At 47.9% G+C, this 16,861-nt stretch overlaps 1 protein-coding gene across 2 annotated transcripts; it reads left to right on the top strand.

The window, feature by feature from the left end:
• The first annotated feature begins 4,213 nt into the window (after positions 1-4,213).
• Positions 4,214-11,195, top strand: LOC309376965 (F-box only protein 6-like). Of its 2 annotated transcripts, none has more exons than XM_081923926.1 (4): positions 4,214-4,326; positions 6,748-6,843; positions 8,452-8,581; positions 10,863-11,195. In XM_081923926.1, the coding sequence occupies exons 1-4, from the start codon at positions 4,244-4,246 to the stop codon at positions 11,016-11,018; spliced, it is 465 nt and encodes a 154-aa protein (XP_081780052.1). In that variant the 5' UTR covers positions 4,214-4,243; the 3' UTR covers positions 11,019-11,195. The 2 variants fall into 2 exon arrangements, 1 of the variants encoding a protein (XP_081780052.1); XR_014171330.1 differs by lacking the exon at positions 4,214-4,326 and adding an exon at positions 5,691-5,763.
• The last annotated feature ends 5,666 nt before the right edge of the window (positions 11,196-16,861 follow it).

The raw sequence follows: 16,861 nt of genomic DNA on the forward strand, positions 1-16,861 counted from the left end.
TTTGAAAGCACACCAGTGCAAGTAGATAAATAGGTACTGCTGAGGAGGGAAGGTAAACAGCATTTCCATGCGCTCTGGTTTCTGCCACGGTGTTTCTGTTGTGCCAGAAGCAGTTTAGTCCTGCTGGCCACATGACCCAGAAAGCTGTCTGTGGACAAATGCTGGCTCCCTTGGTCTGAAAAGCGAGATGAGCACCGCAACCCCATAGTCACCTTTGACTGGACTTAGCCGTCCAGGGGTCCTTTACCTTTACATACAGGGCTGCTTTCAGATGTCTTCTAAAGGTTATAGAGTTACTTGTCTCCTTGACATCTGATGGGAGGGCTTTCCACAGGGTGGGTGCCACTACCGAGAAGTCCCTCTGCCTGGTTTAGTTTCAGTGGATTTAGTTTCAATGGATGCCCACTTCACTGGATGTCCCCAAGTTCCAATGTTGGGGGAGGGAATCAAACTGATTCTAAGCCAAAGGCCAGGCGGAACAACTCTATCTTATAGGTGCTGCGGAAAGAAATCAGATCCTGCAGGGCCCTGGTCTTATGAGACAGAGTGTTCCACCAGGCCGGAGCCAGTGTTGAGAAGGCCCTGGCTCTGGTTGAGGCTAATCTAACTTCCTTAGGGCCCGGGACCTCTAGGGCAGTGTTTCCCAACCAGTGTTCCGCGGCACACTAGTGTGCCGCGAGACGTTGCCTGGTGTGCCGTGGGAGGGAGGCAGGCGAATCGGGCGGCGGGAGCGCAAGGCTTGCGGGCGGCAGCCGGCAGCACGGAGCACGGGGCGCCCTTCGGAGGCCGCCCCGTGCTCCGCGCTGGTGTTGGCCAGCCTTGCGCACCCGGGGGATCTCCCCCCAGGAGCGCAAGGCTTGCGGGCAGCAGCTGGCAGCGCGGAGCACGGGGCACCCTTCGGAGGACGCCCCGTGCTCCGCGCTGGTGTTGGCCAGCCTTGCGCACCCGGGGGATCTCCCCCCAGGAGCGCAAGGCTTGCGGGCAGCAGCTGGCAGCGCGGAGCACGGGGCACCCTTCGGAGGACGCCCCGTGCTCCGCGCTGGTGTTGGCCAGCCTTGCGCACCCGGGGGATCTCCCCCCAGGAGCGCAAGGCTTGCGGGCGGCAGCTGGCAGCGCGGAGCACGAGGCGCCCTTCGGAGGACGCCCCGTGCTCCGCGCTCGTGTTGGCAAGCCTTGCGCACCGGGGGCGCGTGGGGCGCCCTGAAACAGAGGGTTCCCCATGCTGTGGACTGTAGCCTGCCGCCCGACGCGCGGGGCGCCCTGAAGCAGAGCGCCCCTCGCGCCAGGCAGACATGGGCCAGCCCCACAAGCTCGGGGGACAGCGGGGAGGCGCAGCACCGCCATCCTACTGTTCCCCGACCTGGTGTTGGGGGGGGGGAAATAAAGGAAAAAAAAATTTCCTTTATTTCCCCCCCCCAAAAAGTAGGTGCGTCCTATTTCATAATAAAGTAATTATAAAATACTTTCTTTGTGTTTATTTGATGCCTATTAAAGAGAGTTACTTTATATATAGTCAATATAGGCACACAGTTAATTTTTTAAACATTTTCTAATGGTGGTGTGCCTCGAGATTTTTTTCATGAAACAAGTGTGCCTTTGCCCAAAAAAGGTTGGGAAACACTGCTCTAGGGTGTTGCTATATATGGACCTTAAGGTCCTCTGGGGGGGCATACCGGGAGAGGCGGTCCCGTATGTACGAGGGTTAAGTACTTAATTTGTATGTAACCTGAAGCGTATGTAACCCGAGGTACAGTGGTACCTCGGTTTTCCAACGTAATCTATTCCGGAAGACATTTCGAGTTCCGAAACATTCGAAAACCGAGGCGCAAAGGGCAGTCTGTAGAGGCATGTTCAAAAACTGAAGTGTTTACTTCCGGGTTTTCGGTGTTCGAAAACTGAAATGTACATCAACGGAGACGTTTGAAAACCGAGTTACCACTGTACGTCCCAAACGCTTCAATCCTTCTTCATAGGGGAATCGTTCCATCCCCTCGATCATTTGGGTTGCCCTTTCCTAGCTAGGAGATTTAGTGTGATCACATCCCTCTTGTGTGCTCCTTTCCCTCCCTCTCCCAGTTCTCCTCTCCAGGTGGAGTGGACCTCTTTGAAGGGCGATGGCAAGCCTCTGTGTTTTGCCCGATCACCTCCTGTTGGATATCTTGTCTCTTGTCCCTATGGGCGACCTGATTCGAAACTGCCGTCCAGTCTGCTCCCGCTGGCGGGACCTGGTGGACTTGCCGGTTCTCTGGCAGCGGCTCTTCCGGCGGAAGGACAGCAACAAACGTGTGCCAGTTGTGCCACGTGATATAAAGGCCTACTACATTTTGGGCCGCCTGGAGAAGAATTTGATCAAGAACCCCTTTGGAGAAGGCAAGTCCCTGCTTATTAAGGAGAAATACCAACAAGCCTGCCTTGAGCAGAGAGGGAACTGATTTACACAGTCCTTTCCGAAAGTCTCTGCTTATAGTCCTTAAAAAAACACTCAGTGTTGGGGCATCTGGTCTGCATGCAGCAGGTCCCAGGTACTACTACAACAACTACTACTACTACTAATTATTATTTATACCCCACCCATCTGGCGGGGTTTACCCAGCCACTCTGGGTGGCTCCCAACAGATTAAAAACAGAATACAACAGCAAACATTAAAAACTTCCCTATACAGGGCTGCCTTCAGATGTTTTCTAAAAGTCAGGTAGTTGTTTATTTTCTTGACATCTGATGGGAGGGCATTCCACAGGGTGGGTGCCACCACCGAGAAGGCCCTCTGCCTCGTTCCCTGTATCCTCACATCTCATAATGAGGGAAATGCCAGAAGGCCCTCGGCGCTGGACCTCAGTGTCCGGGCTGAACAACAGGGATGGAGATACTGCTTCAGGCACAATTTCCAATGGCATCTCCAGGTAGACAATTCTGAGCTAGGCAGACCCATGATCTGATTCAGTATAATACAATTTCCTATGTTCCTGTGAACTGTCCCACATCTGAGTGCAGATAAGTAGGAAATTAGATGTGTGAATTCTTATACACACACACACACACCTCTCTCCTTTCCTGAAGAAACCAAGCATCTCAGGGATGCTCAACAACTACTCCCTGCCCCTCGACACACTCTTTTGTTATGTGGCCATGGCTAACTTAGGTCCGTAAATTTATTTCTTTTACATCGGGAACCTTCCAAACACATCGCTTCTTCACCTGCATCCAGAAGTGGTATAGCTGAAGCAAAGCGAGGCTGTACCATATTTCTGCATGCAGAGTTTGACTCTCAGGTGTCAGGTAGGCCGTTGTGAATTACAGCAGAAGGACAAAATGCTGTGTCACTGGGAATGGGAAGGAATCTCCTGAAGCGGGGAGCCGCTTAAACCTGCTGAAATGAAGAGCTACCTACAAAACTCTTCTTGGTTTTGTATCTTGAGAGGCTGGTCCATGGCAGGGGGGCAGGAGGGGCTCTGTTCCCACCTGCCTGACTTTTTCCAACCATCTCAGGGTTTGGTACTGACAACTTCCTCCTCCTCCACAGTGATGCCTGTGTTGAACTCAACAGGAAAAGGAATGGAGACAAGCAAACTAGAATTGCTTGGTTCTCTTGTCATTGGCTCTGGGCTCTCTGCCTTCTGCCCTCCCAGTCCCAATGGACTCCAGCCCCCCCTCCCTGGAGTTGCAGATTTCTGGGGCAGCATCCCAGAGCCGCATTTACAGAACTCCAGTTTTCACGATTTCCCAGGAAAGCGAAACTGAGCGTTAAAACTGGCAAAAAGCTGGTGGTTCTAGTTACTGGAAAAAACAGGAGTATTTTAAAGTTCATTTCTGGATCCCGCTTTAAAATATTAGACCTTGTGAACTTAAAAATGCAGTCCAAACTGTGTCTACTCAGAAGCAAGTCCTATTGAATTCAGTGGGGCTTACCCCCAGGTAAATGGGGTTCGGATTGTAGCCTACGATGTACACTGTTTTACTAACAACCTGAGATATCTACACCACTCAATGCCACAAGTATTTAAATTATGTTATTTAACATGCCCTTTCATAAATTTCCCAGTAATTTATAGGTTGTGTGAATAGGATGCTGGACTAGATGGACCTTGGGCCTGATCCAGCAGGGCTCTTCTTATGTTGTTAACCCTTCCCTATCACTTGTCCCCTTTTCCTACAGATGGCTTGGACTATTGGACAACCAAGACCGTTGGAGAGGCCCAATGGAAGATTCAGGAAGTGTCTGAAAAGGCCTCACTGCGACTTGGAATGAGGGACTTTCTTCTGCGGAACCGCCCTGTGGATGATGGGCCCTGTCTTCAGGTTAAAAAATGCTTTGCTGCTTGTGATGGGTAAGGATAATACCATTTGATCTGAGATTCAGCTGGAGATGGGGAGAGCGATTCACTGTTTTTTCTGCGGGGAACCTTGGGCCGGCATGGAAGCCTGCCTTTAGATACCCTCTCCTCAATCCTGGACATGTTTCTTAAAATATTATTAATAATAATCACAACTTACATCAACAACTTCAATCTAATGAGTTCTTTTTAATATCCAATAAATTGGTATAGAGTCAGACATACCTGCATGAAACTGCAACCATCCCCCCCCCCAAAAAAAATACACCCCATGTACAGTGGTACCTTGGTTTTCGAACTTAATCCGTTCTGGGAATCCGTCCAACTCCTGAAACCATTCAAAAACCTATTGGTGTTTTAAATACAAATAATACACAAAAAAGAAAAATACCAAAAAAAAACCCCATTTAAAACAAAGCAAAGCATAACAAATATAATTCCCATCACTTATTTCCGTTACCTTATGTCTCGGACCTCCTCTCACCTCCCCCTTTTGTATTCCAAATCAAATCTTATTTCAGCAAATTCTTATTATAACTTAATATAAATTATCTTAGCTTATTACTCAACCTTTACATTACAGCTGGTAACCACTTAATTTCAATCCAACATCATTCTAACATTCATTAATTTTACAATATTTCTGTAAATAGTCTTTAAATTTCCTCCAGTTCTCTTCCGCCGACTCTTTTCCTTGGTCTTGGATTCTGCCGGTCATTTCTGCCAATCCCATGTAGTCGATCATCTTCATCTGCCATTCTTCCAGCGTGTCTATATTAAATTGGAAACTCATATATATATATATATATATATATATATATATATATATATATATATATAAAACCTATTGGTGTTTTGCAACTTTGACCTGTTGCAGGACCTTAGCAGAGCATACGCAGAGTTCTAGAAAGCAATCAGTTGCAGGCAGGATGGACAAAGCAGGAACAAAATGCTGCTACTGGTAACTTGTAAGGTGTTTATTATTTATAGCAGACTCTACAAGTTACTATATACACGAACAGATACACGGATCTTAACTAGCTCTCTCTTAACAAACTCCAAACAACTCTCGGAACACCACACTGACCAACCAACATATTCCAGTCAGTAAGGTCATAAATCATCATGCCTGTGTGAGACTTCAACCAATGGTAGAGCTGTTTCCAAGACTTCTTATCTCTAGGCAGATAACTCCTCTGCTCAGTCTTCTTGGCCGGCTAGCTCCTAATTGACTCTGTGTGAAGCTGCACAGAATAGCACATAGTCAAAAAACCCAACAGGCACGGATTCTGATCGGTTGCAAGGAGCTTCCTGCACTCAAGCGTCCAACGTTTGGCATCCGAAAAGTGCCTGCAAAACGGAACACTTACTTCCAGGTTTGCGGCGTTCAGGAGCCGAATTGTTCGAGTACCAAGGCTTTTGAGAACCAAGGTACCACTGTACAGTAGTGCCTCACAAGACGAAATTAATCCGTTCCGTGAGGCTCTTCGTATAGCGGTTTTTTTGTCTTGCGAAGCAAGCCCATTGACAGCTTAGCGGATTAGCGCTATTAGCAGTTTAGCGGCTTTTAGCGGCTTTTAGCGGCTTATCAGCTTAGCGGATCAGCTGATAAGCGGCTTAGCTGCTTAGAAAAAGGGGGGGAGGGGGAAAAACCCGCAGGAACTCGCAAGACATTTTCGTCTTGCGAAGCAAGCCCATAGGGAAATTCATTTTGCAAAGCGCCTCCAAAACGGAAAACCCTTTCGTCTAGCGGGTTTTCCGTCTTGCGAGGCGTTCGTCTTGCGGGGCACCACTGTATTAACTTCCCAGCCCGGAATGTAGGAAGGGCCACAGCTCACCTGCTCTGCATGCAGAAAGTCCTGGGTCCAATCCCTAGGATCTCCAGGTAGGGTCAGGAGAGATTCCTGCCTGAAACCCTGGAGAGCCACTGCCAATCAGTGTAGGCTATGCTAAGCTAGATAGAACAATGGTATAAGGCAGCTTTTTATGTTTTATACGCTGATCAGAACACCATGCTGCCTCTCAGGAGGCTAACAGGCACTAGGAAGAGCATTCCCACAACCTCTGGCTTCTGGCCTGCTTTCAGCTTTGTGGGTCGTGTGTTGCACAGGACTTTTTCAAAGCTCTGCCACAGGGAGTGGATTTCAGGTTTGCAACATTCTTCTTGCACACTAAACAAGGCAGGAACCAGTACCAACCAACCAACGTCCCCAAAACGGAGGCCAGGATTTCCCTAGAGCACCACGTTAATAAGTGGCCAAGCCCCAGTGCCCTTCTGCAGCGAGGCTTGCCAGTCATCTCCATGGGTGGGTTGATGAGCCTCCTTCAATGGGCTGCATTTGGCTTGGCGCTTCTGGCGGCCAACTGGAGCAAAAGGCAGGATAGTGATGGTGTTACTTTCTGGTTTTCACTTAGGCTCTGCGCCAAGTCTCAGTTCATCATCTTGAAGGACGAAGGCTACTGGGATGAGCTGATAGACAGGGTCAAACCCACTGTTGTGGTGACAGACTGGTGAGTGCAGTGTGTGCCATTGTGGCTGTTGGTGAGTTTGTGTGGCAAGAAGACAGTCTCAAAGGTTCCAGTAGATCGAAAGGATAGAAGTGGCCAATGGGTTGGCCATGTCGTGGAAATTCTACTCCATATTGATCCAGAGTAGATCCCAATGTACAGTGGTACCTTGGTTTGAGTACCTAATTCATTCCGGAGGTCCGTTCTTAACCTGAAACTTTTCTTAACCTGAAGCACCACTTTAGCTAATGGGGCCTTCTACTGCCACCGTGCCGCCGGAGCACAATTTCTGTTCTCATCCTGAAGCAAAGTTCTTAACCTGAAGCACTATTTCTAGGTTAGCGGAGTCTGTAACCTGAAGCGTATGTAACCCGAGGTACCACTGTATAGTTAGTAGAGTAAAAACTCAAATATGTTGCAGGATTCCCAAAAATAGATCAGAGGCAATTATATTTCATCCAGCAGAGCTTTATTGCTACTGAAGGCCAATGAGCATAATGGTTGCAAATCCAATACATTCTGGATTGGCACTGTCCATAAGTTGCAGCAGAATTAACTTAACCTTACAATAACTTATAATAAGTTTAAACCTTAACACTAAACATACTATGTACAGAACACCACACCCAAAGGAAGAGAGATAGAAAGAGAAAGGGAAACCCAGGCTCCTTCTGGCCTTACTTTTATAGTCAGAGTGACCTTGACTGAAAAAGATAACAGAACCAGTTTAAACCAGCTGTACTCCGCTTCTCTGAAGGAATAACCTAAACATCATGAACTTTCTGCTTCTTTCTTTCACACAGAGAAGCTTCCAGAACCCTCTTGAATTAATTAGATTAGGAAAGATCTCTGCACATCAGATCAATACTTTCTGGACTAAGAAATGCAGATGGACAGGACAATGGCGCAGGTCTGATTGAACCTAGGGTTCAGGACCATGGGAAGTTCCAGAGTTGGCCAGCGAGTTAGATGGATGGGGAGAAGTGTGTCTGATAGGACCTGGACTTCAGGACCACGGACAGTTCCAAAGTTGGCAATAGGCTCCAACAGTAGTCCAACTTTTTTGGACCTGTGTAGGCTTTCACTACCATGCTAAGACCAGCTTTGGTGGCATGACAGCTTCCTTAAAAGATCCACATTGCTTTCCTAAGGTGGACAGTGACTGCCTGCCAGTTACCCTGGCCAACAAAACTCTGTCATCATTGCTTCTAACAACATGGGTGGGGTGGGCTCCTGCAGGGGCCTCTGGCTGGTAGCTGGAGTGTGCAGGATTGCTGGCTCTGAAGTTCAACTCCCGAGGGGTTGTATTTTCTTCTCAGACAGGGCTGCTGGATAAGGCCTCCACAATCCTTGTGGGTACCAGAATCTCAGGTTGCAGTTCTGTCCCAGCCACCAACTGCCCAGCGGTGATGGGCAGGAGAGGGGCCAAGATGATATCTGTTACAACTTTGACAATTATTAGAGGAAGAGAAGAGGATTCTGGGCTAAGATGGGCCATTATCCTGATCCACCAGCCAGGCTCTTCTTAGATTTTAACTCCTTGTGAGAGTGAGGATTCAGTACAATTTTTATGGTGTGGCATATTCTCTGTTTCTCTATCTCTCAATATAGTTTTTACTGCACCAAAGGCACCCAATACAAGCTGCGGGTACAGCTGTTATCAGCAGACTTCAAGGTCCTAAGAGAGCGGTGTTCTGAAGACTTGTTCATGAATGGATCTAAACATGGAAGGTGGCGAGAGGTAAGAAGGAAGACGGTTCGGAACCTTCAGCTGGTGCAAACTTTGGCGGACAGGTTGCTCACCAAGGCAAGATGGTTTGAGCATATTACACCTGGCACCAACTGCACCGGCTTCCAATTAGTTTCTGGACCCAATTAATTCAAAAGTGCTGGTTTTGACCTATAAAGCCTTAAATGGCTCAGGACCGTAATACTTCAAGGACTGCCTCTCCCCATAATAATAATAATAATAATAATAATAATAATAATAAATAAATTTTATTTATATCCCACCCTCCCCAGCCAAAGCTGGGCTCAGGGCAGCTAACAACAATAAAATAGTGCAACATTCTAAAAGCATTTCATTATAAAAATTAATTAAAATCCAATTGATGGCAACCATTAAGCTTAAATTCTGTAAAGATTGCCAAAGGAGGGAGTCAGGCTGCGCCCTGACCAAAGGCCTGGTGGAACAGCTCTGTCTTGTAGGCCCTGCGGAAAGATGTCAAATCCCGCAGGGCCCTAGTCTCTTGTGACAGAGCGTTCCACCAGATTGGAGCCGCAGCCAAACTGACCCGGACCCTGCAATCATCATCTGAGACCCACCTTCGTGTACCCCTTTCAGAAGGTGGCAACCCAAGAGCCGGGGCCTTTTCTGCAATGGCTCCCTATTTGTGGAATGCTCTCCCCAGGGAGGTTCACCTGGTGCCTTCATTATATATCTTTAGGTGCCAGATGAAAACATTTCTCTTCAACCAGGCCTTATGCTGATTAATATTCTACAGCCTTTAAAATATGTTTGTGGGTGGGAGGCTACTGTTTTGTGGTTTTTGTTTTGACCATTTATTTGTGCTTTCACCTTGTATTTTCACCTTGTGAACTGCTCTGAGATCTTGAGATGAAGGGGAGTATATAAGGCGAATAAATAAATAAAACTTAACTGTAAGCCACCCAGAGTCGCTGGGAAAACCCAGCCAGATGGGCAGGGTATAAATAATAATTTTTTTACAGTGGTACCTTGATTCCTGAACGCCTTGGTACTCGTACGTTTTGGCTTCCGAACAATCGAAACTTGGAAGTGAGTCTTCCGGTTTTCTAATGCTTTCGGAAGCCAAACATCCACTGTGGCTTCCAGTATTGTTTCTGCGCACCTGCACCTTGGTTTTGGAAAATGAATGGATTTCTGGAACACATTCTGTTCAGGAACCAAGATAACACTGTTTGGTTTTATTTATTTATTTATTAATAACCCAGGTGGAAGTTTGGGGCCAAGGAGTCGCAATCTGCAGCAAAAGAGATCTCTGCCTTGCCCCCTATCTTTGTGGGGTTCACCTCTGTTGCACAATTTCTACTGTGCTCTTCCATTTTGGAGCAGTTGTGTGTATTCCCTAACTGTCTCGATATAACTATTCATTCCTTTTACAGCTTTTAAAAGATTACTGTTGTGGGTTTTTTCCTCTTGCATTTATGACTGTTTTTATTACGTACGGTAAAGGTAAAGGGCCCCTAACAGTTAAGTCCAGTCATGAACAACTCTGGGGTTGCGGCGCTCATCTCGCTTTACTGGTTGAGGGAGCCGACGTTTGGCCGCAGGCAGTTTCTCCGGGTCATGTGGCCAGCATGACTAAGCTGCTTCTGGTGAAACCAGAGCAGTGCACGGAAACACTGTTTACCTTCCCGCCAGAGTGGTACCTATTTATCTACTTGCACAATTGACACGCTTTCGAACTGCTAGGTTGGCAGGAGCTGGGACCGAGCAACGGGAGCTCACCTCGTCACGGGGGTTCAAACCGTCGACCTTCCGATCAGCAAGCCCTAGACTCAGTGGTTTAGACCACAGTGCCACCCGCGTCCCTTATTATGTACTCTAGACGAATTTTATTTTTGCATTTGAAATCTTATTTTGAAAATTACAGTGGTACCTTGGTTTCTGAATGTCTCTGTTGACAAACCTTTTCGGTTTTTGAACGCCATAAACCCTGAAAGTAAATGCTTCTGTTTTCGAACACACCTCGGAAGTCGAACATGCCGAGATACCACTGTATGTTATTTTTCTCAATTTTGTTTATTAAATTTGCAGACTTTCCTTTGCGTCTCTGTTTTCGAACGTTTCAGAACTTGAACGGTCTTCCGGAACGGATTATGTTTGGAAACTGAGGTACAACTGTACTTTGAAATAAATGCTGCAACAGCCTTCCCTATGGGACATTTTGGTGAAGGGACAGGCAAGGAATAATAATGCATAAATGAAACTTTACCCAAATCACCACCCATCTTTCTCTCCCCCCCCCCCAATCCTGTAGGTTTGTTACTCCATCTTTGGCTGCCCTCCTGGTGTCCGCTACATCTACTTTGAACACCAAGGCCAAAATGTCAACGAACGTAACCATAAAGGTGTGCGCATAACTAACACCAGCATCACCCTTAAGTTCACTTACACTGTTGGTCAACGGAACTGATTTGCTGAATTCCCTTTCAAGCTGGAGAGAAAAGAAAGCACACCCCTTCTTTGGCTGGGCCAATTGTTTTTTTACTTGTTCTTGTGCGGGTGAGACTCTTACAAGGTATTTTTTGGTACCGCAGAATAAATGCATTTTAAATTATTTTTGTGATCTGTTGCTGTTGCCACATGTCTGTACGGCCTCCTGCTTTTTGAGGTAGGACACATATCAATATATATATTGAAATGTGGCAAAATGGTCAGAGTGTCAGACTAGGGCCTTGGGAGATGCCGGGTTCAAATCCTGCCCCCCCCTTTGCCATGAGGCTCACTGGGTGATTTTGGGCCAGTCATGGCTTCCTGGCCTAACCTACCTTGCAGGGTTCTTAATTGGGGATTAAATGAGATGGGGAAGAACCATGCAAGGCACCGGGAACTCCTTGGAGAAAAAGGTGAGATATCAAATTCAGTAAATAGACATTAAAATACAGGAAGGGAAGGCAACAAGGGAATGTTGTTGGCATCCGTCTGCCTCGGAAACGCCTGCGCTTTTGGGAGTGAAGTCAAACTGTTGGGAGGTTGCAGCGTCTGCTGTGGCTGCAAAGACCAATGCCAAATGAGGGCAGGTGAAGACATAATAAATAATAACAGTAATAATAATCATGATAATTTTATGTATACATACATACATACATACCCCACCCATCTGGCTGGGTTTCCCCAGCCACTCTGGGCGGCTCCCAACAGAATATTAAACAGAATAAAACATCAAACATTAAAAACTTCCCTAAACAGGGCCACCTTCAGATGTCTTCTAAAAGTCAGATAGTTGTTTATTTCCTTGACATCTGAAGGGCGGGCGTTCCACAGAGCGGGCGCCACCACCAAGAAGGCCCTCTGCCTGGTTCCCTGTAACCTCACATCTCGCAGTGAGGGAACCGCCAGAAGGCCCTCGGAGCTGGACCTCAGTGTCAGGGCTGAACAATGGGGGTGAAGACGTTCCTTCAGGTATACTGGGCCAAGGCCATTTAGGGCTTTAAAGGTCAGCACATGGTTGTGCTGCTGCAGATGCACCATGGCTGTTTCTTTTTTCTGCGCTCCTCCCAGTGGTCATCCCTGGTCACTGCTGTGGATGCACAACCTGTCTAATCTCCCAGGGTTCTGCATAAGCACTAGTCCTTCTTGGAGTGCACTCCCTGATTTTGAAGGGCATGACTCCTTTGTTTCCATTAGTTCCAATGGGTCTACTCAGAGTAGAGGTTTCTCTTAATGTTTTAATTTTTTTTACAAATATCCTTTACATTCAAATATAATCAATATTTATACATATATAAGACTTCCCTCGGCCCCCCCAGCCCCCCAGTAGTTTCCATTGTAAATCTTTTTTCTACTGCATCTTATGTTGTTGTTGTTTAGTCGTGTCCGACTCTTCGTGACCCCATGGACCAGAGCATGCCAGGCACTTATATGCCTGTTGTCTTTGTCCATGGAGTTTTCTTGGCAGGGATACTGGAGTGGCTTGCCAGTTCCTGCTCCAGGTGGATCACGTTTGGTCAAAACTCTCCACTATGACCTGTCCATCTTGGGTGGCCCTGCACGGCATAGTTCATAGCTTCTCGGAGTTATTCAAGCCGCTTTGCCACGGCAAGGCAGTGATCCAAGAAGGGGGCTGCATCTTATAGTATTATCCAAATTTTGTTCTAACTTCCCATTTTAACCATTATTATTAACTATTAATAACCATTATTATTACATTACAAGTGTTATAACAATCCTGTTTACAGTGTTCTTCGAGGTAACCTATAATTTTTTTCCATTCTTTGAATTTCTTATCTTCTTGGTTTCTGATCCCCCTTGTCAATTTTGCCATTTCGGCATAGTCCATCATCTGGATTATCCATTCTTCTCTGGTTGGAACTTTACCTTCCTTCCATCTTACTCTGAGTAGGTTTTAGTTGGCTGGAAAAGTCATAGTAAACCAGTACAGTTATACCTCATGTTATGTCTGCTTCATGTTATGTTCTTTTAGGTTACGTCCCGCAGCGACCCAGAAGTACCAGAAAGGGTTACTTCCGGGTTTTGCCGCTCGCGCATGCACAGATGTGCAAAATGACATCATGCGCATGAACAGAAGCGGCGAATCACAACCCGCGCATGCGCAGACACGCCACTGTGGGGTTGCGTTCTCTTCATGTTGCGAACGGGCCTCCGGAATGGATCCCGTTCGCAACCAGAGGTAGCACTGTACAGTGTTACATACGCTTCAGGTTACAGACTTCGCTAACCCAGAAATAGTACCTCGGGTTTGCTTCAGGATGAGATCAGAAATCGTGCTCCAGCGGCGCGGCGGCAGCAGGAGGCCCCATTAGCTAAAGTGGTGCTTCAGGTTAAGAACAGTTTCAGGTTAAGAATGGACCTCCGGAACGAATTAAGCACTGAACCCAAGGTACCACTGTACTGTATAGTTATTCCCCCCTTTAAAATCTTGGTGAGTTTCGCAATGAGATTCCTCGCCTCCCGCCTTCCCCCCGCGGTGATTTAGAAAGCTGAGAGTAATTTCCAAAATTCATGGAGAAGGGGATTTAATCTCCGAATCCCTCACACATCTTGAGGAAGGCGGGCACCCCATACCATAAGCAAATGAGACTTTTCCCAGGATTCCTTTGGGGAGGAGGTGTTGCCTACCTGATCCACCTCTACCTGCCCCAGGTGAGGCAGCGGTGGGAAACATTTCCTGGTCCTCAGCACCTTACCGCTTCCCCTGACTTTCTTCTGAAGCAGAATGCTGAGCGAGGCAGAGACTGGCCATTTTTCCCAGCCCTGGTAAACTCTTTTGAGGGGTTCTTTTGAGGGATTCCTCTCAGGACAGCAGGGGAGGAAGGCCTGTTAAGGATTCACCAGGGTGCTGTTCCGAAGAAGGCTTGAGGAAATATTTTCAGGAGGAGAGGGTGGCGAAAGTTGGTGCCTCTGAGCATGTGCAGGGAGGCCCTCTCCCAAGTAACTGCTGCCTGTTCGTGGCCATTCTAGAGTTAGGGGGTAGGAGGATCTGGGGGTGGGGAATCATCGTACAGTGGTACCTCAGGTTACAGACACTTCAGGTTACAGATGCTTCAGGTTACAAACTCCGCTAACCCAGAAATAGTACCTTGGGTTAAGAACTTTGCTTCAGGCTGAGAACAGAAATCGCACGGTGGCAGCGGGAGGCCCGATTAGCTAAAGTGGTTCTTCATGTTAAGAACGGACCTCCAGAACGAATTAAGTTCTTAACCTGAGGTACCACTGTATGTAAGATGTGCATGACTTTTTAATATATTATTACCGCTCTCCTGGCGACAGCCCTGCGAGGTTGCCGAGAGAGTTTGGATTTGATATCCCGCTTTATCACTACCCGAAGGAGTCTCAAAGCGGCTAACATTCTCCTTTCCCTTCCCCTCCCACAACAAACACTCTGTGAGGTGAGTGAGGCTGAGAGACTTCAGAGAAGTGTGACTAGCCCAAGGTCACCCAGCAGCTGCATGTGGAGGAGCGGAGACGCGAACCCGGTTCACCAGATTACGAGACTACTGCTCTTAACCACTACACCACACTGGCTCTCGGCAACCCCTGTCAGCAACCCCTGGGCATGATAGCTTGGCTGATAGAGCATGAGACTCTTAATTGCAGGGTCATGGGTGTGCAAAGATCGCAGGGTGTTGCACTAGAGGATCCTTGTGGTCTCTTCCAGCTGTACACTTCTGTTATTCTATGAATATGCGAATACCAGCCACTGAAGTAGGGGGCTGTTGGCATCATGCCCTCCTGTGGGTTTCCTGGAGGGATCTGTCTGGCCTCTATGGGGCACAGTAGGCAGGACCAGATGGAGTTTTTTGGGTCTGATCCAGCAGGACTCGTTAAATTCCCCAATGCAAAAGGGCCATAGCTCATAGCACCTGCGTTGCATGGAGAAGGTCTGGGCTGGGAGAGACACTCTATCCAAAACCCTGGACAGCTGCTGCCAGTCAGTGTTGGCCAGGGCTGGATTTAGGTTTGATGAGGCCAGGAAGTCAAAAAACAAAGTGCAAAAGGGAGCTGGCAATTAACAGCTTGCAGCTAGCGGCCTGCCCAGGATGCTTCTCACAGTGCTTGCCCAGAGTGTTTCTTATAACATAGATAAGAATGTGCTGATAAGTTCTCAGTGAACTGATAAATTTAAAAATGGAAAAAGGAAAAAGCACTTCCCTGAGCAGCAATTAAAGTCAATTAGAGTCCTGCGGAGCTCCGAAGCCCGCTTTCTGAACTGACGCCATCTTTCTGGACTTGATGAGGCCCTAAGCTACTGAAGGTAATGGGCCCCTTTATATGTCCAGCTGTCCTTTGTCAACAACAAACTGTTGCTGGTTTTTTGTGTTGAACACATGATATATGGTAATTTATGGACCTAACAGGTATCTAAAGCGGTTTTTTTGTTTTTTATCTTATATTTTGGAAATATACATCCAGTCCCCCCCCTTTAAATTCTTTGGGCCCCCCCAAGAGAGTGGGGCCCTAAGGCAGTGGCGTAGCGTGGGTTGTCAGCACCCGGGGCAAGGCAAGTAATTTGTGCCCCCTAACCTGTGGATTTGCGCCCCCCTAACCCATGGATTTGCGCCCCTAACCCCCAGATGTTGCGCCCGGTGCGGCCGGGCCCCCCTGCACCCCCCACGCTACGCCACTGCCCTAAGGTATAGCTTGTTTAGCTTATACGTAAATCTGGCACTGGGTTGGCAGAAATGACCAAATGTTTCTTTGAATTGTCCTTGGATCTTCCCGCCCCGCTTGCCATCCTTTTCCCCGCGCCACATTCCTTGAGAACCTAGGAACCCCCCCCCCCTTTTCGTAATTTAAAACATAAAAGCAAGAAGATGTCCACCTCTCTCCCCTTTTTCTTTCTAATGTCTCAACAAACAAAACTGATCTGTTAAAAATGTTACTTGAAAAGAAAAGGAGAGAGACATTGCACATACTTTTGTAAACCAAGAAAATCTTTAATAAAAAATACATTTAAAAAAGAGCAAGATGATGATCAAGAAGCTGCGCTCTTCTGACACGAGGCTAAGACCCCAAGTCCGTCGTGGGATTTAACTTCCTAGTTAACGTCGCACCTCGCGCGTTGGACGGCAGTACTGTCGCTGCAAGGAGCTGCGTGAGGACAGCAGACGCGCGTCATCGCCTTGCCCGGGATTCCCCCCTCCGGACCGCCCACAGAGGGGGAGGCGCCGCCTGCGTAGTCGCCCCTCCCCTCCCCGGAGGAGGCAAAGCAGCAGCGGGGTGAAGGGGGAACGGTTCCTGGTTCTTCTTCCCACTTGTCCTGCCTGCCTGCCTTCGGAAGCTGGAAGCAGAGCGGGGCAGAGACTGCTCATCTTTCCCAGCTGGATCTTGCTCGCTTCCTAGACCCAGGTAAACGCCCCCAAAGGCGGTCCTTTGAGGATAAGGCACGCCTGGCTGGGGTGGGGGGATGTCTTAAGTCTTGGGTAAAGGTAAAAGGTAAAGGGACTCCTGACCGTTAGGTCCAGTCGTGGCCGACTCTGGGGTTGCGGCGCTCATCTCACTTTATTGGCCGAGGGAGCCGGCGTACAGCTTCCAGGTCATGTGGCCAGCATGACTAAGCCGCTTTTGGCGAACCAGAGCAGCGCACGGAAATGCCGTTTACCTTCCTGCCAGAGCGGTACCTATTTATCTACTTGCGTTTTGACGTGCTTTCGAACTGCTAGGTTGGCAGGAGCAGGGACCGAGAAAAGGGAGCTCACCCTGTCGTGGGGATTCGAACCGCCAACCTTCTGATCAGCAAGTCCTAGGCTCTGTGGTTTAACCCACAGCACCACCCGCGTCCCACCAAAGTCTTGG

Source organism: Podarcis melisellensis, assembly GCF_964234715.1.
Source record: "Podarcis melisellensis genome assembly, chromosome: 8".
NCBI lineage: Eukaryota > Metazoa > Chordata > Lepidosauria > Squamata > Lacertidae > Podarcis > Podarcis melisellensis.